Here is a 27,617-nt window from a genome sequence, read left to right as displayed (position 1 = left end):
CCCTCTGACTCGCAGCGCCGGCGGCTCCTCACCTCAGCCCGAGCTCCACTACCCAATTCAATAACCAGACAAAACGGATAAGTAACATACTAACTTTTTTAATACAGTCTGATTAGATCAAATCACATCACTCAGCAAAACTGGGTTTATTTCAGCGCAACATACGAGTGGTACACGGCATCCCCAGCTCCCGGCTTCTCCCATCTCTGGGGTACCCAGATAGGAACCCAACTTCTGCCACCCCAACCAGACTGGCATTTTTTTAAATTTTGCATAAAACTATTTCTTCCATAGACTTAAAACCATCAACTAGCCAAGTTATTATTTATGATACGCCTAAAAAAATTTTAATACTAACCCTAATGTGACTGCTTCTTAAAAAGAGTTCTCTGTATATCACCTGGACTGGCTTTCAGTAGCAATTCACTACAACAGGTCCTAAAAATAATAACAATAATAATAATTAGAGAATTAAAACCCGACAGCAAGTTGAATGGTCAAAATACCAAAAGAACTGGCTTGGGATGTTGGGTGTCCTCGGCAGCTGGGGCCTCCCTGCCTGGGGTGGGGCGGGGACGTGGGCGGCTCTGCAATCTCGGAGCCCCCAGCCCAGCAGATCATCTGAGAGTCTCCGAGGAGGATCACGGCACCATGGTCGGCTAGATGCTACAGGCTTCCGGATTCCTTCCGAACAGCTGGGAATTGATCAGTGTTTGCAGGTGGGTGGAAAACTTACTGCGGTTTCTCAGGTGGGAGGAAGGAGGTCGGGGAGGGAAAGATGGAGGGAAGGACGGGGGAGAGGGCCCCGAGACGGCGCAGGGGCGGGGTCCCTCGGGGAGTCCCCACCGGGGAAGAAGCGGCTCCCGGCGAGACGTCTGTAGTGTTGGCGGCTGCCCGCGTCCTGACCCTCTGTCCTCGGCCGGTCACAGAGACTTCCCTGTTCGGCTTCGGTCTGAGAAGCTACCTCTAAAGAGCATTGAGGATGGGGTGGGGGGTGGAGGGGGAGTCTGGGGAATTAAAAATGAAGAAAACTCTCTCAGCTACAGAACCCAATGACATCATCTGCTTCCTCGTCTCTCCGGCTCGGGCAGACCGCTGCTGCTAACGAGGCAAGCCTGCCTCACTTTCCCTCTGGCCCCATGGGCTGCTGGTCGACCTCTGGGTCTACGAGCGACGAGGCGAAGGCAGACTGCACGATCTGAAAGCCGAAGGATTCCAAGAGGGACATGTTCTGTTGGGGGGAGAAGGGGGAGCCCAGCGCGGGGCCCAGGTCCCCCAGGGGCCCCCCGAGGGCCCGGACATGCACCTTCTGTATGTGTTTATTCAAGTAGGCCTTGGATCGGAAGAAGCTCCCGCACTCGGGGCAGGGGTACTTCTTCTCCCCGTCGGGCTCCATCTTGTTTTTGGGGACGGCCATGTCACAAGGGAAGGAACCGTTGGCGCTCTGTTTCTCGGGGGTCTTGAGGTCGCTGGCATCCGAGAGGTCGCCGTAGGAATCAGAGCTCTCCATCGGGTCCTGATGTGAGCATTTCTGGCCTTCTATAAACAGAACAAGACAAAACACACAGATGAGGCCAGGCTTGGGAAAGGCCCCTTCCTGGGGGCAGGGGAGGCTCAGACTAGCAAGCATGGGCTGGGGCCTAGGGCGGGGGAGGGGGGTGCTCAGTGCGTGGGCCAGGCACCTGTGAGAGGAGGGATCGAGAGACCCCCGAGATGCCGCCTTCCTCGCTAGGGCCTTCTCCGCCCACTGCCCTCTGCCTCGTCCCCACCTCAGCCTGAGGACGCCAGGGAGAGCAGAGGAGACAAATCTACAAGCCCTCGACACCTGTCCAAAGCCAAGTCTGGGCCAAGCCTCGAGCCCCGGCCTGCCCGCTCGCAGCAGCTCAAGGACACAGAGGAAGGTAATCAATCAAGAAACGCCATTCACGGAGTCCCCCAGAGCCTCTCGGTCCCCCTGGACCACAACTTGCTAGCGGGACAGGAACATCCTGGATGACCTGCCAAGCTCGTCTCGCCCACACCTTGGTCTTGAGCTGGCCCCGAGGCTCCAGGAAGAGGAAGCACTAGTTACCCCGAGAGAGCCGAGCCCAGAGGATGCTAGGACCTTGGCGGTCATCTCGTCCAAGCCCCTCCCTCATTTTACAGAGGAGGAGCTGGAGTAACTCGCCCAAGGTCACCGAGCTGGTGCGGAGCAGAAACAAGATTCGCACCCAGGCCCTTGGCACACTTCTGACTCCAAGTCTTCTTGTTCCAAATAAGAGACGCCCGCCTTCCTGCCCGCACGACCTGGGCAGACCCTACCTGCCTGCGCCTCCCCCCAGGGAAGTCTGGGAGAGAGACGAGGCCAGACCGACTCCTCTCTCACCATCGCTACCCACAAGCTCCCAGCTCGTCCTCCCAGGCTCTTTGAGCCACTTCCTAAAAGACTCCAGCTCTGGGGCCGGTTGTGCCGAGGCCCGACAGCCTCTGCTGACTAGCCCCAAGATCGGAAGGGGGCTGCAGAAGGCCCCTCCCCAGTCCCCCGTCCAAGGGCTCTTGCCGTGGACCTCTCGACCTCCCGATGGGAGCGCGGAGCATGCCATCGACCGGGTCAGGAGAGAGGGACTAGCCGGCTGAGCCCCTGGGCTCATCAACACACTGCGTCTCTCCACAAGCAAGGGGCGGTTCTCCTTCTCCCTGGGGGACCCGAGGCTCCCCAGGAGGCCCCAGGGAAGGAGGAGGTTTCTGCAGCCCACATTTCTGACCTCACAGGAGCCTGCCTCACGGCCACGGGCGGGTTGGAAGGCTCGGCCTCGATGCTTCCACACCCCCTGCGGCAGTGACCCTGGACACATCCTCTGACTGATCATGCAAGGAGGGGCGCAGGGCCGTGGGTCAGGGGAGGGTTGGCGGCAGCAGAGTGCAGGCAAGGGCCGGGAGGTGTGTGGGGCCTGGCCGGGGGACCCAAGTAGCCTCACTCACACCCCCCAGAGGGCCGAGCACCAGGGCCCAGCCTGAGACCACCTGGTGCCCGCCCTCAGTGGCGCCGGCCCGCCGCCTCCCCACGCCCCGCCCAGCGCCCAGCGCCCACCGCACGGTCTGCGCAGACAAGCAGCGTGCAGAGCAGGGAGTCGCTTGCCTTTGATGCCATAGGTCCTGACGCAGTGGAACGCTGCTCCCCCACTCGGGACGGGCTCCTGGTGCCTGGAGACCTGGGGAAGGGGAACACCGTGGTGGGTTTTAACATGGACCTTTAAGTAGGAGGCAGAGGAGAAACCTAAACGAGACAAAAGGAGATGAGATCCTGCCGCCGGCACCAAGAGACCTGTTTCCCCGCCTGCTCCTGGCCACCGGGGCTGGCGCTAGCGGGGGCCCAGCTACCGCGAGGGGGCCCCAGCTCCATCTAGCTGGGCGAGGCTGGGGCACTGTGTCTGTCCAGAGGCTTCCCAGGGACGGAGAGGGCCCTGCAAACTCCCGCAAGATTCCGGCCATCCCGGCCACTCTAATATCTGGGCAGGGACTTTGCCCCTTGGCAAGATGGGTAAACTTCTGGAGAGCAGAGCTAAGGCTCCCAGGTCTGAACAAAGGGCTTAGTAAGTGTCTGGTGTGGAAAGAAACCAGCTGCCAAAACATCTCCGTCCTTCCTCTGTCCCTCAAACGAATAACCAACTTCCCTGACTATATCATGGGCTGCCTAGGCCGTCAAAACTCAGAACAAAACCAGCTGAGATTCTCCTGGTGGGACAAGAGGCAGATTCTGCCTAGATGGAGCTGGCCTCGTCCTCCTTTAACAGGGCAAAAATCTCCATGGGGAGATGGAGAGGGTTAGACCAGAACCCAGAGGGGCAGGGTTGGAAGGCGGGAGCTTCATCTGACTCAGCCAGGATCTGGTGTCTCTAGGAACCAACAAAGAACCTCCCTGTGAGTCTTGGGGGTTTTAAGAAAAAGAAACAAAGCAACCCCCCTCTTTGGTGTCCAGAGAAACTGAAGGAGAGCAGACCTTAAGGGCAAAGCTCCCCTGGGCGCCCACCCTGCCCCCTCCTGTGACACCGTCAGATTTTAATTTTGTTTCTTTGCGGTGAAGTGTTTTGGTTTTTTTAAATTGCAACCTCAGGAAATAACTATGAATTAACTGCTGATATTGCCAAAGAATTTTTTAAATTGGGAGGTTATATTAAAGGGACACAGTTATCTCATTTTCAGAGCCAAGAGGCTTCAGAGGTCCACTCTGATCCTCTTAGAGGGTGTGAAATGAAGATGGCCCCTAGGTGGCTAATTTTTTTTTTTTTTTTTTTTTTGCGGGGCAATGGGGGTTAAGTGACTTGCCCAGGGTCACACAGCTAGTAAGTGGCAAGTGTCTAAGGCCAGATTTGAACTCAGGTACTCCTGAATCCAGGGCCGGTGCTTTATCCACTGCGCCATTTAGCTGCCCCCTAGGTGGCTAATCTTTATCCACGTGCAGTACTCAGGAGTGTGATTTCTGTGGTTTCTCAAGCTAATGCTGCTCTCTCCATTTGTCTGGGGCATCTAATGAGAAGAGCCCAATGACAGTCTGATTACTAGTCGGGGCAGCCAGGGAGCAGCAGCTCAGGAGAATGGCCCTGCTTCAGTATGCATTTCTCCACATTGGAATGTTATCAAAGTCTAGTCATTTTTAAAAGATTCAAAAACTATTTTTTTGGCAGAGCGTGTGGAGATGGGTAGACAGACTGTGTCTCTTTAACCCAGTAAAAAGAATTCACCTTGCATACACTGTATTACTTTCATGAATTGTTTTTAAAGACACGACAACAACCAGACCCCTTGTATAGGCCCAAAAGGTTCTGAGAGATGGCCAAAGAAATTCTTAGAAAATTCAAGGGGCAGCTAGGTGGCGCAGTGGATAGAGCACCGGCCCTGGATTCAGGAGGACCCGAGTTCAAATCCGGCCTCAGACACTTGACACTTAACTAGCTGTGTGACCCTGGGCAAGTCACTTAACCCCAATTGCCTCACCAAAAAAAGGGAAAAAAAGAAAAAAAATTCAATGCTCTGCTCTTAATTTTGACGGTCATATCCTGATGAACCCCACTGGGGTTGGGGTCCCAACACAGATACTTCCTGGCTGTGTGGTCAGGTGAATGATTTTTCTCCCCGGGCCTCAGGCTCCTCCACTGAGAAATGGGCACAGGTCAGGGCTGGAAGTGCTATAGGAATGGGAGGAGGAGATTCCTGTCCTCCTGCCTTCCTCACTCATAAGTTTGAAGGGAAATTCTATTTATTCTGCTACCTGGTCCCTGGACCCTAACAGAATCTTCCCCTCTCTTTGTATGCCAAACGTAACCTTGTGTCTGTGCTGTGCTGATGGGTTAGCATGGAAGCTCTCTGAAAGCAGGGCATCTCTGAGTACAGTGCCTAGCCCAGGGGTGAAAAGATAGTAATGCTCAGTAAATGGGCTGAAATGAAATGGAGGGAGGAAGAGAAGAGGTAGCTAAGGTCCTTTAGTCTACAGCATCCTTGACACAGAAAGGCTCAATAGGCACTCCCAAATGATGAGGAAGAGGATGATAATGGAAGAGGAAGAAGGATGATGATGGAAGGGGAAGATAAGTTGTAAGGAGCTTAAAGTTGTTGCTGTTATCACACCTAGGAACTGTTTCATTCTTTGTACCTGTATCCCCAACAAGGCATGCAGTGGGTGCTCCACAATCTTTGTCAACGGATAGATGATGGATGGATTATGGATGGATGGACGGACGGACAGATGGGGCTCTAGAAATTGTTGCTTCGAGAGCTGAACTAAATCTTCCCCAGTTTCTGGTCCCCATTTGATAAAACTAGCTCTCAAACAGAAACTGAATGGGGTTTGAATGCTATCCACTCACTGCTTTAGGGACCTGGGTGATAAATCAGTACATAACTGCTCAGAGTGGAAGTCCTCTGAGGGTAAGATCGGGTTTTTATTCTGTCTTTGTATCTCCTATCTCCAGTTCCTTGCATGAAGTCAGCACTCAATAAATGAATCGTTACTGGACTGGAAGGAGCATCCACAGTACAGCTCTGCAAGGCCCCAGACCCTCGGGCAGTGTCGCTGAGCGCCTGGTAACTGAGCGGAGGGGAGGGCAGGAACGTAACAGACAAGCCCATGCGTCGGGCTGCACAGACCCCCCATTGCTTCCCTGAAGGCAGCTGCATCCTGAGTGTCTGCCCCTTCTTATTTTGTGACTGGCCCCTGAGGAGCAGGTGCATCCAACCAGGTAAGAGTGAGGCTGCAGGGGATGCTGGCAAACCCTCCCTCCTTCCCTAGACAAGACACAGAGCCCCCGGGAGCCCACTAGAACGCCCGTGGGGAGAGGTTCTCCTTCCTTCTTTTCCCAATCCGAGTTCTTCTGAACATTAGGAAAACCCCAACACGAGCTTACACGACTTCCTGGAGAACACGGAACTAAGCTGGTCTACAAGGGATGTGGAAAAATGGGGACAAAGGCAAAGACGACCCCAACTGGAGCTCTGGGGCGGAAGCATCTTGGAAGCTAAGTGCCTTCGATCAGAATCCTGGCACCTTCGGCCCACTCTCTGCAGATTGGCCCAAAGGGAAGGAAGGCCTCGGCACAGGGAGGGAGCCCATGAAATGGGGAGGGGGACATCCAAACGCTGGATGGAAAGAGCCTGGCCACCAAGTCAGGTTACGACACCTCCCCGCCACCAAGAGATGGCCAGTGCCCTTCAACACTCCTGACTCCCTGGGATGGGATGCTTCAGAGGGCCAGGCACCGGCACCCTGACCATGGCAGCCAGCAAGCGAGGACCGGGGAAGTTTCTCTGGCTACCTTTGATCCCTGGGATAAGACGTTTTCCATTATCTAGTCCTACTGTGGCTGGGCTAGAGTAGAGCATCCTTTGTCCCAAGGGGATTTTGGTTTCTGCCCCTACATACACAAATACACACATACGCACACACACGTGCACATGTACATATGCATGCACACGCATGCACACACGCATACACACGCACGCGCATATACAATGAACACCTACTCCCCAAACCTCTCCTGCTTTCAAACTCCACTCCTTTCCTTCAATGCTGAAGATGAGCTGGTCTGGGCCCCTCCACTCACTCAGCTCCCATCTTCCTGTACAAACAGGACGCTCCATCACAGCGCCGCAGCCCCCCGCCCTGCGCCTTCTCCGCCATCATTCTTGACCACTTGCTTTCAACTAAAACTGGGGCGTTCGTGTCTATTAACAAGCAGCTCTCAAAAAACAAGAAAAAGACAGACCCACACTTTTCTGTTTAATCTGCACCATTCACAAGATCTCTGTGATTTTTTAAAGTCTAGACAGTCAATCAGACAAATCAAGTCCTGATCGGCAGCGTCTGCTGATTTCTGGCTCAGCAGCTGGCACGAGCTGGCTCCAGCATAACCACTTCCGGCCCAACCCCGTCTCGTGCCTGTGCGCCACAGGCCTGAAGGGATGTTGGAGGTTCCCAGGATTCACTTGAAAGGGCCTGGGGGTCATCTGGTCCAAGCTCCCTCCCAATGTGAGCGGCATCTCCTCCCCAAGCCAGAGAGGCAGACAGACTCGAGCCCCCAGAAAACATCCTCGGAGGACAATGCTTATGTATCTCACCCCCGCCCGATGAGCAGAGCTGGTGGGTGTGATCCAATGTACACAAATCCCCAGAACAAATGCTGTAGAAACTGTCACTACAGCACACCACTGGCAAGGCGGGGCATGAAGATGGCCCAAAGCTATCTTTGGCATTCTTTGTATCCCCAGAACATAACACGGTGCCTGGTACACAACAGGTGCTTGATAAATGCACTTATAGGGCTGTCTAGAATGGCTAGGGTCAAGGTATCTTTTTTTTTTTAAGTTTTTTTGTTTGTTTTTGCAGGGCAATGAGGGTTAAGTGACTTGCCCAGGGTCACTCAGCTTGTTGAGTGTCAAGTGTCTGAGGCCAGGTTTGAACTCAGGTCCTCCTGACTCCAGGGCGGTGCTTTATCTACTGTGCCACCTAGCTGCCCCCAGGGCATCTTCTTAAGTGAAGCCTATGACAATTGTCTCCAGCAGAGGAGGAATAACAACGTTTTAAGATCCCATGTCTACATAGACGGATAACAGACGTCTCTGATCTCCAGAAAGAGTCCGATCTTCTACTCTCTACCAAGTGAACTCTGCTTGATTCTTTCTCTACTTCTGTACAAGGAACCAGCCTAGAGTCAGAGTTCTAGGTAAAGTACTTTGCAAATCTTTAAGTTCAAACATTAAAACAAAGGCTTTTTTCTTCTCCCTCCAACTTCCCAGGATAGGTCAGCCTCAAGTCGACTTTTCTTCTGGTGCCCTCCAGGGCCTAGACCCAAATGTGGCCCTTCTGAGGAAGGGCGGTATTTGATTTCATTTTTTCTGAACCATTTATCCCAATGACTAAGTCTGTGTTCCTGCAGCTACGTCACCCTCTTCACCAGCTCTAGGAGAGAAAACCACATAAATCTTGTAAAATGCCAACTGTTTCCATTAGCTGCCTCTTCACTCAAGGTCTGTTTACAATCTCTTGGTTTTTTCCTTGTTCTATCATAGTCCGTGGTCTCCATTTTCTGGTCTTCACTTCCCGGTCCCTGCCCGAGTTCATTAATGAGGCTCCGTGGGATCCCTTCACGCTGGAGACGACAGTTGGCCTGTCTGGGTTTGAAGGGATGCTCAGGCACCATCTGAAAGCTAAATGTGACTGAAGGGAGGGAGGAAATCCCATTGGCTCCCCTGTGCCCCAAGTCACAGACTCTAAGCCAGTTCCATACGGTCCCCACACACAGCTCAGCCGGCCTAACTAAACACTCTGCTGTAAGCACCGCTCCCTCCTTGACAAAGCACCTGAGAACTTGAGGGTTTCCTAGCTTTCTGGAAATGATGGATTAGCAATCAGCTCTACGCAGTTTCTCCTGCTAGAGACACCTGAAGAATGCCACTGTGACCTCTGTCTGTGAGTCATCAGGCCACACGCTACAGTGACATCTCTGCACACCTGTTAAATCTCCAGAAACTTCTGAGATATTTATTCTAAGGATCACGAGGATGGCTTACCTAAGAGACTGCAAAAAGTCATGTCCTCTCCCATAGGAATGGTAATGGTAATAGTAATAATGATACGTCATCAGAATACGTTATAATAATGATAATGCTACATGATTTGTAGAGCCCTGCGTATGCCAAGTCTGCTTTCAGATCCATACTATTCTTTGACCCTCACAACATCCCTGTGAGGTAGGCCATGCAGGTATTAGTATTCCCATTTCATAGAGGAAGAAACTGAGTTTCAGAGAAGTGACTTGCCCGAATCATGTGTCAAGTAAATGGCGGAGCCAATGTGAGAACCCAGATCTTCTGACCCCACAGACCCATGCGCTTCCCACCTGACATGACCCTGCCAAGCCGACCACTCTTAAATGCTGGGGGAGCCTTCGGACGTGTCTCGATGAAAATATCTGTCCCTTTTATCTTCAGGGGCTCCAAACAAATCCCTCAACAATGCCATGACCAGCACAAGGCACTGTCCTTTGACCATCCTTCAACACAACTGGTCCCCACACGGTCCCTCTGGATTCCTTCAGGGTCTCTGGGTATCTGAGGTCCACATCCCTCCTCTCCCAACCCATTCAACAACCAAGAGAGACAGCTGGGAAATTGAACCTCCCGACCCAAGTCAGCCATATGCCCTCTATCCTCTTCTTCCCCCCAACTCGCAAAGTGTTCTTGCCCACTCTGAGCATACTTCTATCAGAATTCTGTAGGTAGCTAGCCATCCAGAGAGATGGAAATGAAATCAACTCAAATGGCTTTTTAGCACAACTAAGAAATCACTGTGACTGAGATACATGTGCTCTCATCAAAGACCTCAGTGGGTTCCTCATCTATTCAGGCCCCAAAGTCTTTGCCGTCCCAAACTCTCCCTAGAACTCTGGCTGATAGGCCCTCTGGTGCCAGCAAGTCAGCTAAAAGAAACTCAAGTCTACCATCACCGGGGGACTGTGTGATCTGGGAACAGATATTGCTTCCCCACCACGTGCTATTTCAATGGCACCTATAAAATGCATGTACCCTGCCACCTAGAGCATACAAATGGACTGGCATCTTTATAACTTTGATTTCATCTGCTCAGTTCCCCAGCACCCCCAAAAAAGACATAACGAACCAAATCTGGGGAGAGACGCAGCTCCCTCCCCACCCCAACACAACTGAGCAAGCAGTCAGCAGGAAGCAAAAGCCAGGCCGTGCCTCCGAGGTCTGGAGCTGTTTGTTTACTGTTCGCTGGGAAGGAAGAGCAGCACGTGGGGAAGCTGGGGATGTGGTGAGCTGCTGGCGACATGAACTCCATTTCAAACACCCATGCTTACCACCCCCCGCTAGGATGCCAGACAACAGGAAGATTACCTCGATTACAGATACTGCAGAAGTTGCTTGGTCCTTCGCTGTGTTTCTTCAGGTGATCTGCCATGTATGCCGCCCGCAAGTACTTCCCGCACACCTGGCAGGGTACCTTGTCTTCGTGGCAGGCCAGGTGGGAGCGCAGGCGGTCACGGGTGGCAAAGGAAGCGTTACAGGTCTGTAGGTGGGAAAGAGAGTCAGGGTGAGTGCCCGCTTCATCTCCCCGAGGGACAGGGTTCCTTATTCCCAGGGAGACACTGGACTTTAGGGAGTGTTTACATATAGCTTGGCTGTGACCCAGATGAGGGTGGCTGACCCAAAGGTTGGGTAGCTGTTCCCATGAGACTCGATAATTCCTCGCTTGTTTGACAGAAAACTTCTCGCTTACACCAGTAAGAGGCAGTGTAGGAGAGTGAATAGAACCATACTTACAGTCAGGAATCAACCAGTCACTCACTCAAATCAAGGAGTAGTTATATTTTCTGTGTGCCAGGCATTGTGCGAGGCACTGGGCATAAGAATACAAAGAAGGAAACAATGCCCACTGGCAAAGAGCCTGTATTCTCAAAGGCTTGAGAAGCCTCCCATTCAAGTCTCTCCAGAGACCCAGAACCACTGAGTGACCCTGGGCAGTACCTCCCACTAGGTGCCCCCTGGCACCTGTTAAATTGTGATGCTAATCAATCAATTAACCAATCAGCATTTATTAAGCACCTACTAAGTGCCCAGCACAATTCAAAGTGCAAGGTGATAAAAAAAAGAGGTAAAAGAAAAGTCCTACCCTTGAGGAGCCCACAACCTAATGGGAGGGAGGGCAGACAAATATCTCCAAGCAAGGGATGAAAAGGAAATCATTAACAGGGGAAGGCTTCCTGTAGGAGGTGGGATTTTAGCAAGGGCTTAAAGGATTGGAGTGAGGAGGGAGAGCATCCAGGCCTGGAGACACCAGAGAAGATGCCCAGAGCCACACCAACAGGAGGGGATTTCCATCTCAAAGCAGCCCCCAAGCTGTCCCCCAAGTCCATCTACAGCGGGTTGGGAAGGACCTCGGGGCATCCAGGTCCACCTCTGTGGATCCCTGCCAAGAATGGGGATGGGGGCTGATCCATTTTTGGATGGCTCGAGTCACTTCACTGCTCACAGACTCAGTTTCCTCATCTACCTCCCAGGGCTGTTGGGAGAATTCAATGAGATCCCTGTGAAGCGCTTTGTTTAAAGGGCTGGCCAGATATTATTGCTGTTGCGATGCTCGTGAGAGGGAGCACAGCACAGTGTGTAAAGAGCCACCCGAGGAGTCAGAAAGACCTGGGTTCAAGTCCCATCCCTGACACATCCAAGCTGTGTGACTCTGGGCAAGTCACTTAACCTCTTAAGGTGCCCATCTGCACCAGCAAAGGGAGTTTCTATACGCTCACTCACAGGTCCAGTGGTTGTCAAATTCTTCCCAATCCTGAGGTAAACTATGAACCAGAAGTGACTTAAGGGAATCCCAACCTCCTCTAAACAGCAAACGTTGGGTCAGTCACCTAACCTTAATGAAGCACCTGCTATGTGCTTAACATCGTGCTTTACAAATATTACCCCATTTGGTCCTCACAGTTACCCTGGGAGGTAGGGGCTATTATTATCCCCATTTTATGGGTAGGGAAACTGAGGCAGACATAGGGAAACTGACTTTCCCAAGGTCACCCAGCTAGTAAGTGTCTAAGGCTAGATTTGAACTCATATCTTCGTGACTCCAGGCCCATTGCTCTAATGGCGGAGCCACCTAGCTGTCTCTCATTATCATATTAAGCAGCTCAGTCGTGTCAAATCTAAGTGAATTTGAGGGGAAGTGGTTTTTCAGCCTAGTGTAGGCCTGTACTCCCAGCCCCCCTCTCTCAGCCTGCTTCATATTTAACAGTCTTCAGAAGTAGAAACAAAAACAAAAACACAAAACAAAACAAAGAAGTAGAAATCAAACAGTGGACTCCATGGTACAGCCAAAAGGGAAACCAGGAAAAGGGAGGGTGCCAGAGGATGGACCTTGACTACAACTCGAGGTCACAGTATAACTGAAGCCCATGAACTGACTTCTGATTACATGGGAATTACCAAACTGGGGAGGGAGGATGGGTTTGGGTATTTCAAGGCCATTTGAAGGTGAGCTGGTGAAGACCTCCTTCCCCAAAGTCATCTACCAAATATTCACCAACTCATCCAACAGAGCAATTATTAAGCACCCACTGATACAAGGCGCTATGATGGGCACCTGAGTGAAACACAAAGAGAGATCAGGCATAGGCCTTGTTCATAAAATCTAATGGGGGAAAAAGGCAGGAAAACAAATAACCGTAATACCAGAGAGCGTGAAATAAAAATACATGATGGGGATGGGAATAAACATTTATATAGCATCTACTGTGTGCCATGTGCTCTGCCAAGCCCCTTACAAATATGATCTCATTTGTTCCCTACAATAACCCTGCAAGGGAGGTGCTGTTTTTAATCCCCATTTGAGGAAACTGAGGCAGACAAAGATTAAAATGGCTTGCCCAAGCCCAACCCTTGGCTGCCACTGACAGTGATGGGGATGAAGTCTGAGCACAATGTTCTAGAAATCTAAGGAGGGAAGGGAGACTTCCTGGCATTTGGGCCGGGCTCTGAAGGAGGAGAGATGGCATCAGCAGCTGGAGAGGAGAGGAAGGAAGGAGAACATGAACAAGGGCAGGGGGAAGGTTTGGGGAAGAAGAGGACAAGCTTAGTGGGAGCCGCTGATGCCAAAGGGTACAATGGAAAAACTGAATTTGGAGTCAGAAGGCCTGGTTTTGGATCCCTGCCCCGGATCCCTTGCCACCTGAATGCCCTTGGATAAGTCAAGTAAATGAACCTCTCTGGGCTTCAGTTAGTTCCTCCATAGCATGAGGGGGAATATGAAATCAGGCTGAAAAGACAGCTAGAGCCAGACCTAGAGGATCACAGGAAATAAAATGGATAATTTTCATAACATGACATTTAAAAGGTTTTGCACAAACAAAACCAATGCAGTAAAAATTAAAAGGAAAACAGGTAACTAGGAAAAAAATATTTGCAGCAAGTTTCTCTGTTAAAGGTCTCATTTCTCAAATACATAGGAAACTGAGTTAAATTTACAAAACTAAGAGCCATTCCCCAATTGATAAATGGTCAAAAGATATGAAGAGGCAGTTTTCAGAAAAAAAGAAATAAAAACTATCAATAGTCACATGAAAAAATGCTCTAAATCACCACTGGTCCAACCATTCTGGAGAGCAATTTGGAAGTATACTCAAAGAGCTATAAAACGGCATGCTCTTTGATCCAACAATATCACTATTAGGGCTGTATCCTAAATAGATCACAAAGAAAAGGACCTATTTGTCTTGGTTTTTGTATTTTTTGTTTGTTTGTTTTTGCAGGGCAATGAGGGTTAAGTGACTTGCCCAGGGTCACACAGCTAGTAAACGTCAAGTGTCTGAGGTTGAATTTGAACTCAGGTCCTCCTATATCCAGGGCCATTGCTTTAACCACTGTGCCATCTGACTGCCCCCTGAAAAGGACCTATTTGTACAAAATATTTCTAGCAGCTCTTTTTGTGGTGGCTAAGAATTGGAAATCAAAGGAATGCCCATCCATTGGGGAATGGCCAAATAAACTGTGGTATATGATGGTGATGGAATATTATTGTGCCATAAGAAAGGATGAGCAGGCAGATTTCAGAAAAACCTGGGAAGACGTACATGAACTAATGCTGAGTGAAATGAGCAGAACCAGAACACTGTACACAGAAACAATATTATATGATGATCAACTGTGAATGACTTAGCTACTCCGATCAAGACAATGCCAAAGGACCCATAATGAAAAATGCCGTCCACCTCCAGAGAGAGAAGTGATGAACTCTGACCAAAGCCAACTTTTTTCACTTCCCTTTTCTTGCCCTTTGTGTGGGGGTGTGCACGCAACATGGCTAATGTGGAATGGAATGACTTCACGCGTATATCATATCGCTTGCCTTCTCAACAGATGGGGGAAGGGGAGGGAGGGAGAGAATTTGTAACTCAAATTTTTAAAAAATGAAATATTAAAAATGAATGAGGGGCAGCTAGATGGCGCAGTGGTTAAAGCACCGGCCCTGGATTCAGGAGTACCTGAGTTCAAATCCGGCCTCAGACACTTGACACTTACTAGCTATGTGACCCTGGGCAAGTCACTTAACCCCCATTGCCTTAAAAAAAAAAATGAATGAATAGGGGCAGCTAGGTGGCGCAGTGGATAGAGCACTGGCCTTGGAGTCAGGAGTACCTGAGTTCAAATGTGGCCTCAGACACTTAACACTTACTAGCGGTGTGACCCTGGGCAAGTCACTTAACCCCAATTGCCTCACTAAAAAAAAAAAAATGAATGAATGAATAAAAAGCACTGGATCAAGGGTCTTTGAATGCCAGAGTCAAGAGTTTATAGCCCCCAAACCAGCAAATTATGGAGCTATATCCACAGCTGTAGCCTTAGTTATGTTGTTTTTTGTTGTTTTTTTTGCAGGGCATCGGGGGTTAAGTGACTTTCCTAGGTTCACACAGCTAATAAGTGTCAAATGTCTGAGGTCGGATTTGAACTCAGGTCTTCCTGAATCCAGGGCCGGTGCTTTATCCACTGCGCCACCCAGCTGCCCCCCTTAATTATGTTCTTAAGGGGGGAGGCTCGACTTCAGTCTTTCATTTGATCAGAACAAAAAGGGGAACCAGCGTCCAAATAAATCATTATCTTTGACATGAGTATTAGGTCCCCAAACACTTTCCCAACCACACTCTTATTGGATTCTCCTCAGCCCTCATGAGGCACTCAGGGCAGGTGTCACCCAAATTTTATAGCTGAGGAACTGAGGCTGAGACCCTCACCCAAGATCACAAGGCTACTAAGAGCTGAGCCCAGAACTCAGGAGTCCAGACTTCTACTTCAGTCTGAAGGCTAAGCAACCTTACTGGGCTGTTCCCCCCACTACCTTGGAGGGGGCGGGCAAACAGTCACCAACACCTCACCTCTGCCGTGTCTTAAGACACCCCCTCAGAGCCAGAAGGGTCCCTGAGGACGGGTTAGCCCAATCCCCTCTGCACAGATGAGGAAATCGAGGCCCATCAAGAGGAAGCAGAGGTGATAGACAGTTGCCTATAAGAAAGACATTCTTACCATCTCCTACTTCTTACTCCTTCCCTGTCTTACTCAATACTGAGCAAAGACAGTATTGAGAATGAAAAACTGCTATTATTTTCTTTTTTTTTTTTTTAGTGAGGCAATTAGGGTTAAGTGACTTGCCCAGGGTCACACAGCTAGTAAGTGTTATGTGTCTGAGGCCAGATTTGAACTCAGGTACTCCTGACTCCAGGGCCGGTGCTCTATCCACTGCGCCACCTAGCCGTCCCAATTTTCTGTGCTAATACAACTGGGCCAGTTGCAGCAGCCCTCTGGAGACCCAGAAGAGTGAAGAGACCCAGGCTGTGTGGCCACAGTTGAGAGGTGAGGTCCTCCAAAAGGGCCCTGGAGAAACTCAGGGTCATGGGATCACAGACCCAGAGTTGGAAGAGATCTTAGAGGCCACTGAGTTCAACCCCTTCATTTGACATACGAGGAAGCTGAAGCCCAGCGCTGGGAAGGGACTTGCCCAAGGTCATCCAGCTAGAAGTGTCTGAAGCAGGACTTGGCCAATGCCAGGGAAATGACTTGACTAGGGTCACCGAGCTAGAAAGTGCCTTTGGACTAAAAGCCACTTAGGTCACATTCCAAGATGCATTTGAAAACGTGTGAAGAGCCCAGAGGGAAGGAGACCTGGAAATATTCAGCCCCTCTAGTCAGCCTGACCACGGGGGGAGCAGCGCCCACAAAATCTCTGGCAGGCAGCCACCCCTGGAGTTTCCCTCACCCTGTGGCAGAGCTCTCCCCCAGCAAGGACGGCAGGAGCTGGGAAGGGAGACCTTCGAGGAACGACAGGAAGCAAACAAAAGCCAAATGAGGCTCCTGAGAAAGCAATGAGTCACTGCTTTGCTCGGGCTGCGGCAGCTCATCTAGGTCCTGAGTCACTGAGGGCCTTCCTGAAATGCACAGCCTCCTTGCTGGGGCTGCTAACCACCCTGGCAAGGCCACGGCCACTTGATTATTGGGATCTCTCGTAATTATTTAAAGAGTTGCTCAACTCTCCACCGACCCTTGATGGTGGATTAACTACAAGGCCAGAATCTTAATCCCAAACTGGCCTGGCTTCACTCCCTTGGCACTAATGCCTTCTGGACCACACCCTTTTCTCCCTATCTACTCATCCATCGCTGTGTACTCGGGGGAAGTAAACCAAACCAAACATAATTTGGAAACCAACCTCTATGGACATCACAGGATCACAGGATCTCCCAACTGGAAGGACCCCAAGGGGTCCCCAATCCCATCCAACTTAGACACGTCCCCTCAGTCTGAAAACCTTCGAAGACAGGAGCTCGTCACCTCCCAAGATGGATGGCTCTCCCTGTTAGGAAGCCATTCCTGATACCGAGCCCCCTCCCTCACACCCCCCCATCGTCCCTGGTGCTGGGGCCCAAACAAGTCTATTCCTTCTTCTCCCACTTGAAGACACTTGAAGGGAGCTGCTCTCTCCTCCCAAGTCTTGTCTTCTCCAGGGAGACCAGCCAATCTGACTGACCTTTCAGCGAAACACAGTGCTTTGGCTCCCCAGCAGCCATGCCCAACCTCCCTTCCACATCAGCACAGGCTGGGGAGAATTTCACCAAAAAATGAATCGAGGGTCATCGGCCCTTGGAGATCACAGATTCAGAGTCCTAGCTCCAGACAGGAACTCGGAGGAGGAGACCAAGGCAAGGAGAAGAATCAGGGGTCTCGCTCTGAGTACCCAGAGGCCTGGATAGTGGTGATAGCTCCAAGAGAAAGCCATTGGTGGCCTGATCCAAGAGAAAAGAAAGATGGCGGGAGAGAAGGAGGGAGAAGAAAAGAGGCTGAGGGACAGGGACAGGAGCCGCACTCTGAAGAAGCAGGGATCGCCAAGTCTGGGAAGTCAGTCAGTGCCTGAGTAGGCCAGGAGAAAGGCCCCTGACCCAGGCAGGTTCAGAACGCCAAGGACCGGAAGGAAACCAAACAGGCTTTTAGAGGCAGGGAGAGAACCTCGGGGTCTGAGTCGAGGGCAGATGTATCCAAGGAAGAACTGCTTCCTTTCTCGGCTCCTCGGGAGGGGTCTGCCCCATCTTTACTGTCCATGTCCCCCCACCCCCACATGGCCTTCCCAGGGCCCCTGCCAAGGGGAGAGTATGGCAGTGCAGCCCTGGGGCCAGCGCCATCATGCCCACATCCCTGGGGTGGGAAAGAAGCGAGGAGACCTGAGGCAGGCGGGGACGAGGGTGGGATGCACCCAGGACCACAGGAGGGGCAGAAGCACAGCACAGGAAGGCGGGCAGGGCCCTCAATGACCCCCAACCTTGCCAACATAACCATCGCTAGCATTTCTAGAGGACCTTCTAGTGTGAAACAAGCTGTACAAACAGGATCCCATTTGATCCTCACAACAGCCCTGGGACACAGGTGCCAGGCCTCCTTTACAAAGTCACATAGCTAGGAAGTGGGTGTCCAACCACCCCCGCAGGCAGAAATCCCAGGTCACCAGGAGCCAGCTCTGACTGCCAGGTTTGTCCCAAAGGCCCCCACACCTCTCCAGTCCTCCCTTGCCCTAGAAGCCTCAGTGAGTGTGCCCAGTCTTCTCCAGTCCAAGATGGCGGCTGAGTCTATAGGCCACAGAGCTGGTACAGTGCCCACCCCACCCCCAGTTCCTCCCTTTCCTCTACTCTGGGCCGGCCAAGCTGCTGCAATAAGGGGGAGTGGGGGGGAATGGACATGCCCACCTGAAGGAGTACTCTCCCCCATAAACCAGGGAAAGCATCAGGCCAAGCCCCCGATTTTACAGAGAAGGAACGTGAACCCCAGAGAGGGGAGACAATCCCTCCCGGCCTCACAGGCAGTAGGGGACAGACGGGGCTCCTCCTTGTATACCACCAAAGGTGCTGATACGACCAAGCCAACACAAGCAAGGGCAGGACTGTGCCCTTCCATCCCAGGCCCGGGAGGTCTAGACACGCCCATTCAGAGAAGCAGGGCAAATGTACAAGTGAGATGGGTCAGGGCCAGAGCCGAGGCTTAGCTGCCTGGATTCGCTTTCCTCCCCCTGCGCCAGTGGGCCCTTTTAAATAAAGCCCTGGTGTAAGCCTATTGAACTGGGCTCGTGAACGTACAGAAATGCATTGTGGGCAGCAGACGCATGGCCTGGCCCCAGCCCAGCCAGAGGCCTGAGGGAAGAGGGGCAGGGCTCTGGCACTGCAGGTCAGAGCCTGGCACAGCTGCCGAGTCGCCCCAGGAGCCACCAACTGGCCGTCTCTCCCTTATCTCTCCTCCCCATCTGTCTCCTCTCTCCTTCTGTCCCTGACTCTTCTCCCTCCCTCACCTCTCTCTGAGCTTCAGGACTTTCCGCAGCAAACTCATAGCTTTGGATGTTCCTACAACACTATGGACCCTACCTCACAACAGTCCTGTGAGGTGAGGAAGGGGCTGGGGTCGTATTATATAGATGAGGTTGCCTGGTCATGGGACTTGCCCAAGGTAATGTAGCTGGTAGGTTTCAGAGGTAACATTTGAACCCAGGTCTTTCTGAGTCCAGGTGGAACAATCTTTCCACTGCGCCCGTGACAAGGATGGGTTTTTGGGGGGGGGGGGGTCTCCTCGAGCCTGCGGTCTCAGGACCATCAGAGGACACAGCCATGGGCCTCAATTTACACCTCTGACCTCCCGGGTCCCAAGGCTTCGGCTCTCAATCTTGGATCCTGAGCCTCTGAGGCAGATGTCAGAGCCGGCTGTTGTCTGCTCTGACAAGGGCACACCTGACAAAACACAGGACAACTCCCGTCTATACTATGATCCACGCTGTCCATCTGCAGCTTCAGTCAACCCTAGGCCTGATTGGACCCTGGCACATCAGGAAGGATGTGTGTATGTGTATGTGCGTGTGCGTGTGCGTGTGTGTGCGCGTGTGTGCTCGTGTATGTGCACAAGCATGTGCACCTTGGAGTAAAGGGGATGGGGATACCAAGGCCCATCAATGCGACCACCAAGACCGGAGACAAAACACACAAAGGCGTCAAGGTTAGAATGCAAACTTTATCATGGGAGGATTCATTGGCACGGAAGCCACCAGGAAGAGCAGGCAGAGCACGGAATCCTACATTTCTGTTTTATCATTTTCCTGAAGCCAAGTCGGCCACAATCTGAAGACTGTTAATCTACTTCCTGTCAGAATAAACCTAAAGACCCCAAGGGTCTAATTAAGCGAGAGATAAAAGGGGGAAACCACCTGAAGGGAGGGACACCACAGGGCCCCTAACCGGGGGAAAGTCAGGAACTGCCGGGAGGTGGCTGAGCTCCCAGAGACCCCGTGGGTGGCAGCGGGCGGCTGCTGCCCTGAAGGAGGCGGCTTGTGGGGCTGCCTCCTGGAGTTGGTCCTGTGGGAGTGCTGACCTCCAGAGCAGCTAACGCTGCCCAGGGAGCTGAGACATGGGGCCGGATGCTGAGGGGACCATCAGTCCCCAACAAAAGTGGCCAAGAGTCCCAAGGAGGAGGAAAAGGCAATGGACCAACCTAAAGGACAATTCTCTGCCCTGGGCCCAGAAGCCTCTCCCTGACATTGGAAAGGAGGAACCTCCTCCAGGGGCCAGGCGGGGAGCCTCTCCACAAAACAAGAAGCCCCGAGATGGGGGAGAGCCCGTCCCACACAGGAAGAGGTGGAGGATGGAGAACTGGGGCAGGGTGGCTCTCCTGGGGTAGGCAGGCAGAAGTGAGGCGCTAGGCTGACTCTCCGAGGGGCTTCCCTCCCCACCCCAGGAAAAATGCCCCAAAGTCAGGGCAGGCTATCCCACAGGCCACTGGGCAAATGCCCGATTGCCCTCTGGGGTGGTCCAGCCCTGCCTCAAGTAGGCAGGTGGAGCAGAGCAGAAGAGGTGGCTGCCGGAGTGTGTTGGGCCCAGATTATCAAGGGCCTGGAAGGATTTTTTTAAAGAAAGGGAAAAGGCGGTATCAGGAACAGGGTGGGCCGACCTCCACAAAGCAGGCTGGGCAAAGTCCCATGAGGCCAGGTCGCTAGGCAGAGTTTCCAGGGGCGGCAGGCCGCTGCTGCTCCCTCCCCACACCTGGAAAAGGGCAGAAAGCGCAGGTTACCTCCCGGCCACCAGGCGCAGTGCCCCTTTGCCCTCTGGGGTGCATCCTCCTTGGGCCAGGAGCCCCAAGCCTCCCTTGGGAGACACAGCTGCGGGGCACTAGCGAGCCAGGGTCAAAGCAGGGGAGGGAGGCAGCAGGATATGCAGGTGCCACATTGGGGTCACCGTCTCCTGTCTTCACATCTCATCACTGCCCCTTCAGGCACACAGAGCTGTGAGAAGACTGAGCTAAGAGACCCAGAGGGGGTCTCTTAGGGAAACAGGTTACATCCAAAGAACACTCCACTTGGGCTGGCTGCGAGCCCCACCTCTGCTCCTTGTTCCCCACGGGTGACCTTGGGGCTAGGGAGCTCACTGGCCACCTAATCTGCAAGGACTGGGCCTGGAAGGTTTCTCCCATCTCTGGGCCCAAAATCAAGGGGATGGATTCGATGGCTTCCCAAGCCTCCTGCTGTTTGAGATTTAACTTAGCACACATCTCAGAGTTCTCCTCCTGGACGAGTAGGCATGAAGGGCTGGAGCTCCCACTAGGGGGTGCTAGACCTGAAGAAACCCTGAAGGACTTCTACCCTTCTGAAGATGACAATGGCAATCAATGAAAGAAGATGGATAAGAGTAAGTGGTGGAGTTACCAACTGGGCCTTATTTCTCCTCCTCGGATCCTGTGAGAGTGACAGTCAAGGGGGAAGGGAGGAGATGGCCCGCGGGAAAGAGGAGAGAGGCTGAACTTGCCTATGGGTTCAGAGCCCCCAGAGCCCCAACTTCCCCGGAGGACGGCAGGCTCACAATGGAAGTGTCCACACTGACTAGGAAACCTCGAGCCGGCTCCGGCCCCGGCTGTGCTCCGGGGAGGCACAATGACAGAGGGCAACAAACACCGGAGTCGGGGTCAAGAGACCCGGTGTCAATCTTGGCTCAGACACTTTAGTAACCAGGTGGCCACAGCCAAGTCACTTCCATCTCTGGGCCTCAGTTTCTTCAAGTATGAGATGGAGCTAACAACACTCCAGCAACCTACCTGTCCAGGCTGTGGAGAAGAGGGTCCTATCAACCTAAAAGCACTTCAGAGAAGAGACTTAGGACGGGGGGGGGACCCCTTCTTTTTTCCTTGAGAAAAGCCAGCAAAGACTCACAAAGCTCTAAGGAGGATGAATGAAAGGAGCTCTTCACCACAATACAGCTAACTCTCGGTCACCCAAGGTCCAGGGTAGGTTATCCAGCCCCATCTCTCTCTCCATTTTACGGCCAAGATTCATTCGGCTGGGCAGGGGAAATGAGAGCCCACGGTGGGGGAAGGACGGGAAGAGATCAAAACAAATTGGTGACACGGAGCTGAGGGACTTGGGTTGACCTTCAGGGACCCATTCTTTCAAGCCATCCCTGGCCCCTTGGATGACTGAGAGTTGGCTGTCTTTGGGGACCATAGGCCAGGAGCAGGGAGCGCCACCCCCACCCCCACCCCTGGCAGACAGGGCCCCGGCAAAGGCAGCAGTTTACCAGGACAGAGACCAGCAATACTAGAAAAGGGGGCCCAAGCGACAGAGAGAAGGGCTGGGATGGGCCCCAGGACCAAGCAGCTGGGGCAGGGCTGGGGGAGGCGGAGCCTCAAAGGTCACAGCAGCAAGAGAAAGGTCACGAGGGAGAGAAGAGAGACGTGCAAAGCATCTGGCAGCTGGATGGATGGCTGCGCCCTCCGGCCCCCCACCCAACGCGCACGCACACACACACACACACACACACATAACGGCTCGCTCCTGGCTCGCAGCCCGGGCTTCTGCTCGGCCGGACACTCTAGACAATGTACCACCGGTCTCGCCCCCCTCTCCCACCCCAGCCCCAGCCCTTCGACCCCCTCCAACGGCCGCCCCTACCTGACACTTGTGAGGCCTCTCAGACGTGTGCACCTGCTTGATGTGTCCATTCAGATGATCTGGCCTGAAAAGAAAGGGAGAAACAAAGACTTTCAAAGAGGACCCTTGGGAGGGAGGGAAGAAGTGGCAGGGATGGCGAGCAGGCGAGGGCTCGAGCCACCCCACTTCCCAGTACCCCCAGAGGACAGCCCTGCCAGCCCCTGCGGCCTGGACACAAGGGGAGAAGAGGAGGTGGGCTTCCCTGACACCACTTCCTCCTCCCTCCAGCCAGAAACCCACAGGGGAAGACGGCTTTGCAAAGAGGCAGGGCCCACTGGCTCTAATTTTCTCCTGGTAGGGGAAAAAATCTTTTCACCATCCCAGGGCAAAGCAGCTTGGTAACTTGGGTCTCCCCTCCCCCTGCTTCTCTAGTCTGCAGCCAATCCCCGGGCGCGGGTTGGAATGTGATCCCTGGAGAATGGCCGACCAGACCAGGGAGGCTGATGGCACAGCTGGGCTGCTAAACCTGCTGTCTGGTGAGGCAGGTGGGCAGGGGCCTCCCAACCGGTAAGACTGGTTCCAGGGCAGCGGGAGCAGCAGCAGCATTTCCTGCCACCCCTACATGGGCCCCTCTCCCAGGCCCCCCCGGGGCCCCAGAGGCTCTGTCTCTCGCCTCCAGGAACACAGCCCCCTCCCCACCTTCCACTCTGCTTAAATATTTGCTAAACATTCAGCACTAAGGAGAAAACACCACCAGCCAGACTTCCACCCAAGTGTCTGGTCCCTCATCCCCACCACTAAAAAGGGATGGGATGGATGCCTTGGGTGGGCTGGCCCAAGAGACCTTCTTTGTGGGGAGGGTACCAGGGGAGCTGGGGGGGCCAAGGCTGGCCAGCAGAGCTTGTGAATTCAGGCCAAGGTTTTAGCGTGAAGAATAAGCTCAGCTTTGTGGGGGCTCAGACTCCCAAACCTAGCAGAACAGGGTATCAGAGCAGCTGTGTGTGTGTGTGTGTGTGTGTGTGTGTCTGAGAGAGAATGTGTGTGTGTCTGAGAGAGAATGTGTGTGAGAGAATGTGTGTGAATGTGTAAGAGAGAAAATGTGTGAGAGAATGTGTGTGTGAGAGAGAATGTGTGTGTAAGAGAGAATGTGTATGTGAGAGAGAGAATGTGTGTGTGTAAGAGAGAATGTGAGAATGTATGTGAAAGAATGTGGATATGTGTATAAGAGAGAATGTGTGTGTGTGTCTGAGAGAGAGAATGTGTGTGTGAGAGAGAGAATGTGTGTGTGAATGTGTATGTGTGTAAGAGAGAGAATGTGAGAATGCATGTGAAAGAATGTGGATATGTGTGTAAGAGAGAATATGTGTGTCTGAGAGAATGTGTATGAATGTATATGTGAGAGAGAGAATGTGTGTGTGAATGTGTATGTAAGAGAGAATGTGAGTGAGAATGTATGTGAAAGAATATGGATATGTGTGTAAGAGAGAATGTGTGTGTAAGAGAAGGTGTGTGAGAGAATGTGTATGTGAGAGAGAGGATGTGTGTGTGTGTAAGAGAGAGAATGTGAGAATGTATGTGAAAGAATGTGGATACGTGTATAAGAGAAAATGTGTGTAAGAGAGTGAGTGAGAGGTGTGCATATGAGGGTTGTGTATGTATGCGGGGTGTTTGTATATGTATACGTGGGTGTGAGAGGTGTATGTGTGTATGCAGGGGAGTGTGTATATGAGTGGGGTACATATATGTATGTAGGGGGGTGTGTATGGGGGGTGTTTATGCGTGAGAGGTGTGTAGATATACGGAGGTATGTGTCTATGTGAACATCATGCGTGTAGACGTGTGGTATGTCTATTGTGAGGTGTATTGTGTACGTGTGTACTTGTGTGATGTATGTGTGTGTGGTGTGTACACACATGTGGTAGGGGCATGTGTAGGGGTGCCTCTATGATAACTGGGGGAGGGGGGAAGCCCAGCAGAGTGCAGACAGGGCCCCTTCCCCCCTTGCACACACCCTCCCCAAGCATAAACTCTCTGCAGACCCCAGCCTGGGCCTGAATGGGCTGCCCTAGCACCCGGCTGCAGCCCCTCCCCCCGGAAGGGCCCCAAGCCTGGCGCCGGAGACAAAGGGCTTCCAGAGAGAGGCATGAAGGGGCCTTGCTCCCCTGCCCCCCTCCTCCCAGAGGCTGCGGAGTAGAAGGGGGCCCCCTGAGCCCGGGGAAGCCCCTCCTGGGGAGCAGCCCCTTCAGGAGAGGCCAGAACAGGGTGGGCATCAGGGAAGCTGGGGGGGGGGTGCATGAGGGAAGCTGGCCCCTGGAGGGCTGCAGGGGGGGGGGCGGCCCCTCTCACCTGGAGAAGCCTTTGCCGCAGCTCTGGCAGATGTAGGGCTTGCCCACGGAGCCGTCGTGGGAGCGGACGTGGTAGGACATCCTGTCTTTGCGCTTGAAGCGCAGGCCGCACACGGGGCAGGAGTAGGGCTTCTCCCCAGAGTGGGAGAGCTTGTGCCGGTTCAGGTGGTACACGTCTCGGAAGATCTTGCCGCAGATCTCGCAGGCCACCTGCTTGCGGGTGCGGCTCCTCTTGCGCGGCCCGTCGGGGTCCTCGGGGACGGGCAGCCCGTTCTCGCCCACGCGTGGCGGGGGGATGTCTATGTAGCCCAGCTGCAGGCTGGTGACGCCGTGCTGGGCCTCGTGCTGCCGTAGGCGGCCGGCGTCGGTGAACACCTTCCCGCAGAGGCCGCACGGGAGGATGCCGGCTTCGCGGAGGCCCCCGGGGGCCCCGAACATCATCGAGTCCAGCAGGTTGGCCTTGCGCGGGCGGCCACGGCCTCGCTTGCCGCTCAGGGGTGGGGCAGCGCCACCCACGTTCTGGAAGGGCGAGGCCAGCAGCTGTGGGGACAGGGGCCCGGCCACCATGGGCAGGCGGTCCACGCCCGGAAGCACGGGCAGTGCGGCCTGGCCGGCCGCGGCGGCGGCACCTGCGGCCCGGGCCGCCTCGTCGTCGGGCGGCACGCTGCCCGCGATGCCGCTGCCACCAGGCCCCAAGCCGGCCCCGTTGGTCATGTCCAGGGGGAAGCCCAGGTCGGCGGCCCCCGGGGGCCGGAAGAGCATGAGGTCAGCGCGGGCAGGAGGCACCAGGATCTGCACGTTGGACTGCTTGATGACCTCCTGGCAGATCTCGATGACGGAGCGCATGAGCAGGAACTTGGCGGCCGTCATGAGCTCGGGGAAGCTCTCGAGGCGCACCACGATGCGCGACGTGTAGGCGAAGTCCAGGATGTCCCCGAAGACCTTGGAGCTGATGGTGTGCATCTCCAGCTCGCGGCTGGGGCCGCCGCCGCCCGCCGCCCCCGGCGCGCCGCCCGCGCCGCCGCCCGCCGCCTCCTGCGGGCCGTCGGGGCCCCCGGGCGCGCCGCCGTCCGCCGGCTGGGCGCTGAACACGGACTCGAAGTACTCGCTGCAGGCCGCCAGCACGGCGCGGTGGGCCGGGAAGCTCTCGTCGCCCACGCGCAGCAGCACGTCGCAGAAGCGGCCGCCGTTCTTGCGCTGCTGGTTCAGGTTGTGCAGCATGTCCGTGCTGTGCCGGCTCACCTGGTACGTGTAGCAGCCGGCCGAGGGCCCCGGGGCCCCGGGCCCAGGCCCGCCACCGCCGCCGCCGCAGGACGCGGCCGCCGCGTCGCCGACCCGCTCCATGGCTGCAGGTGGGCACGGGCGGGCAGGTAGGGCAAGGCTGGCTGGCGGAGCGGGCGCGCCGCCGCCGCGCGGCTGGGGCTGCGGCGGCTGCGTGGGCGGCGGGCGGCAGGCGGGCGGGCGCGTCTACACCTGGCCGGCCGCCTCTCCCGCCCACATGCCCGCCTGGCCGCCGGGCTGCCTGGCTGCGCCTCTGGGCTGGCTAGCTGGGCTCCCGGAGGACCCGGTGACGAAGCCCTCCCTCCTTGCGAGCTCGCCTCCGCCGGGCTCCGCGCTGCCCCCTCCGGCCGCCAGGGGGCGCCGGCGCGCGCCAACTGGGGAGCGAGCGCGCGCGCCTTTTCCCGGGCCCGCTGGGGGCGCGCGCCGCCTGGGCTGGTGCTGGGGCCGCGGCGGCGGCTACTGCTGCTGCTCCTGCTGCTGCTGCTCCGGCGGCTGCTGCTGCGGCAAAGCCCGAGATGGGTCGGGCTGGGGGGGAGGGGGCGGAGGAGGCGGGAACAAAAGGCGGCCGCGGAGCTGGAGGAGCTGGAGCCCCGGCGGGCGGAGCGGGCGGGCGCGCGGCGCGGAGGCCGGCCCGGAGCCCGGGGGCTGCGGCCGAGGCCGGCGGGGGCGCGGGGCCGCGAGGCTGAGGCGGCCGGGCGGGTGGGCGGGCGCTGCAGCGCCGGTCGGCGGCCGAGGCCTGAGTGCGGGCGGCCGGGCGCGGCGGCTCGGCGGGGCGCGGGGCGCTGCGGCCTAGCCTGGCCCGGCCCGCCTCGGCTCAGTCCGGCTCCCGCTCGGGCTGCGGCTCGGGCTCCGGCTCGCGGTGTGTTTGGAGCCGCCGCGGCGGAGGAAAGATGGCAGCGGCTGCACTTCCTTTTGCACTTTCACCCCTGGGGGGGAGGAGAAGGAGGGGGCGATACCAACAACACCCCCCCCCGCCCGCCGGCCCGGCCCCCCCAGCCCCGCGCCGCCGCCGCCCCCCCGCGCCCCGGCCGCGCCGCCGCCGCCGCCGCCGCCCGCACGTGGCCGCCGCCGCCGCCCGCAACCCGCAGCAGGGCCCGCAAAGTTTGCACTTTCTTTGTGCGGCCCCGGCCCCCCGCCCCCGCTGCCGCCGCCGCCGCCGAGGATGCGCGGCCCCCCCTCCCCTCCCCCCGGGCCGCCCCCCCCGCCGCCGCTTCCTGCCCCCCCGCCCGGCCGCCTCCGCCAATGCCAGGCGGCCCCCGCCCAGCCCCCCTCCCCTCTCCCCACCCCTCCCCCCGCGCGGGGGCGGGGGGCTGCAGCCCGGCCCCCCCGGGCCGATGCAAACGAGCCGCCGCCGAGCCAGCGAACCAGCGAGCCAGCTCGGCTCCCACCGCCCGGCCCCGGCCCCGGAGCCAGGCGGGCTCGGCCGGGAGGGGGCTGCAGCCGCCCAGCCCCCCGGCCCCAGCTCGGGCCCCGGCCAGAGAAAGACCGACCCCCCAACCACCAGCGGCACC

The 27,617-nt window shown here is 55.2% G+C and overlaps 1 protein-coding gene across 6 annotated transcripts in view; it reads right to left on the bottom strand.

Moving 5' to 3' along the window:
* Positions 1-26,653, bottom strand: part of PATZ1 (POZ/BTB and AT hook containing zinc finger 1) — a 62,600-nt gene extending 35,947 nt beyond the window's left edge. For 2 of the 6 annotated variants that reach the window (XM_043977519.1, XM_043977520.1), the window contains exons 1-3: positions 24,827-26,653; positions 22,502-22,565; positions 10,390-10,561 (exon numbers count right to left, since the gene is read on the bottom strand). In XM_043977519.1, coding sequence (XP_043833454.1) covers positions 10,390-10,561; positions 22,502-22,565; positions 24,827-26,169 — 1,579 coding nt within the window. In that variant the 5' untranslated portion in view covers positions 26,170-26,653. Of the gene's footprint in view, positions 1-82; positions 1,540-3,118; positions 3,257-10,389; positions 10,562-19,558; positions 20,604-22,501; positions 22,566-24,826 lie in introns of those variants that run through there. The other 4 variants (XM_043977517.1, XM_043977521.1, XM_043977518.1 and 1 more) reach the window with 4 other exon arrangements.
* Positions 26,654-27,617: the final 964 nt, after the last annotated feature.

This window comes from Dromiciops gliroides, chromosome 1 (genome assembly GCF_019393635.1).
Source record: "Dromiciops gliroides isolate mDroGli1 chromosome 1, mDroGli1.pri, whole genome shotgun sequence".
Lineage (NCBI taxonomy): Eukaryota > Metazoa > Chordata > Mammalia > Microbiotheria > Microbiotheriidae > Dromiciops > Dromiciops gliroides.
This window is presented reverse-complemented; position numbering and strand designations above follow the sequence as displayed.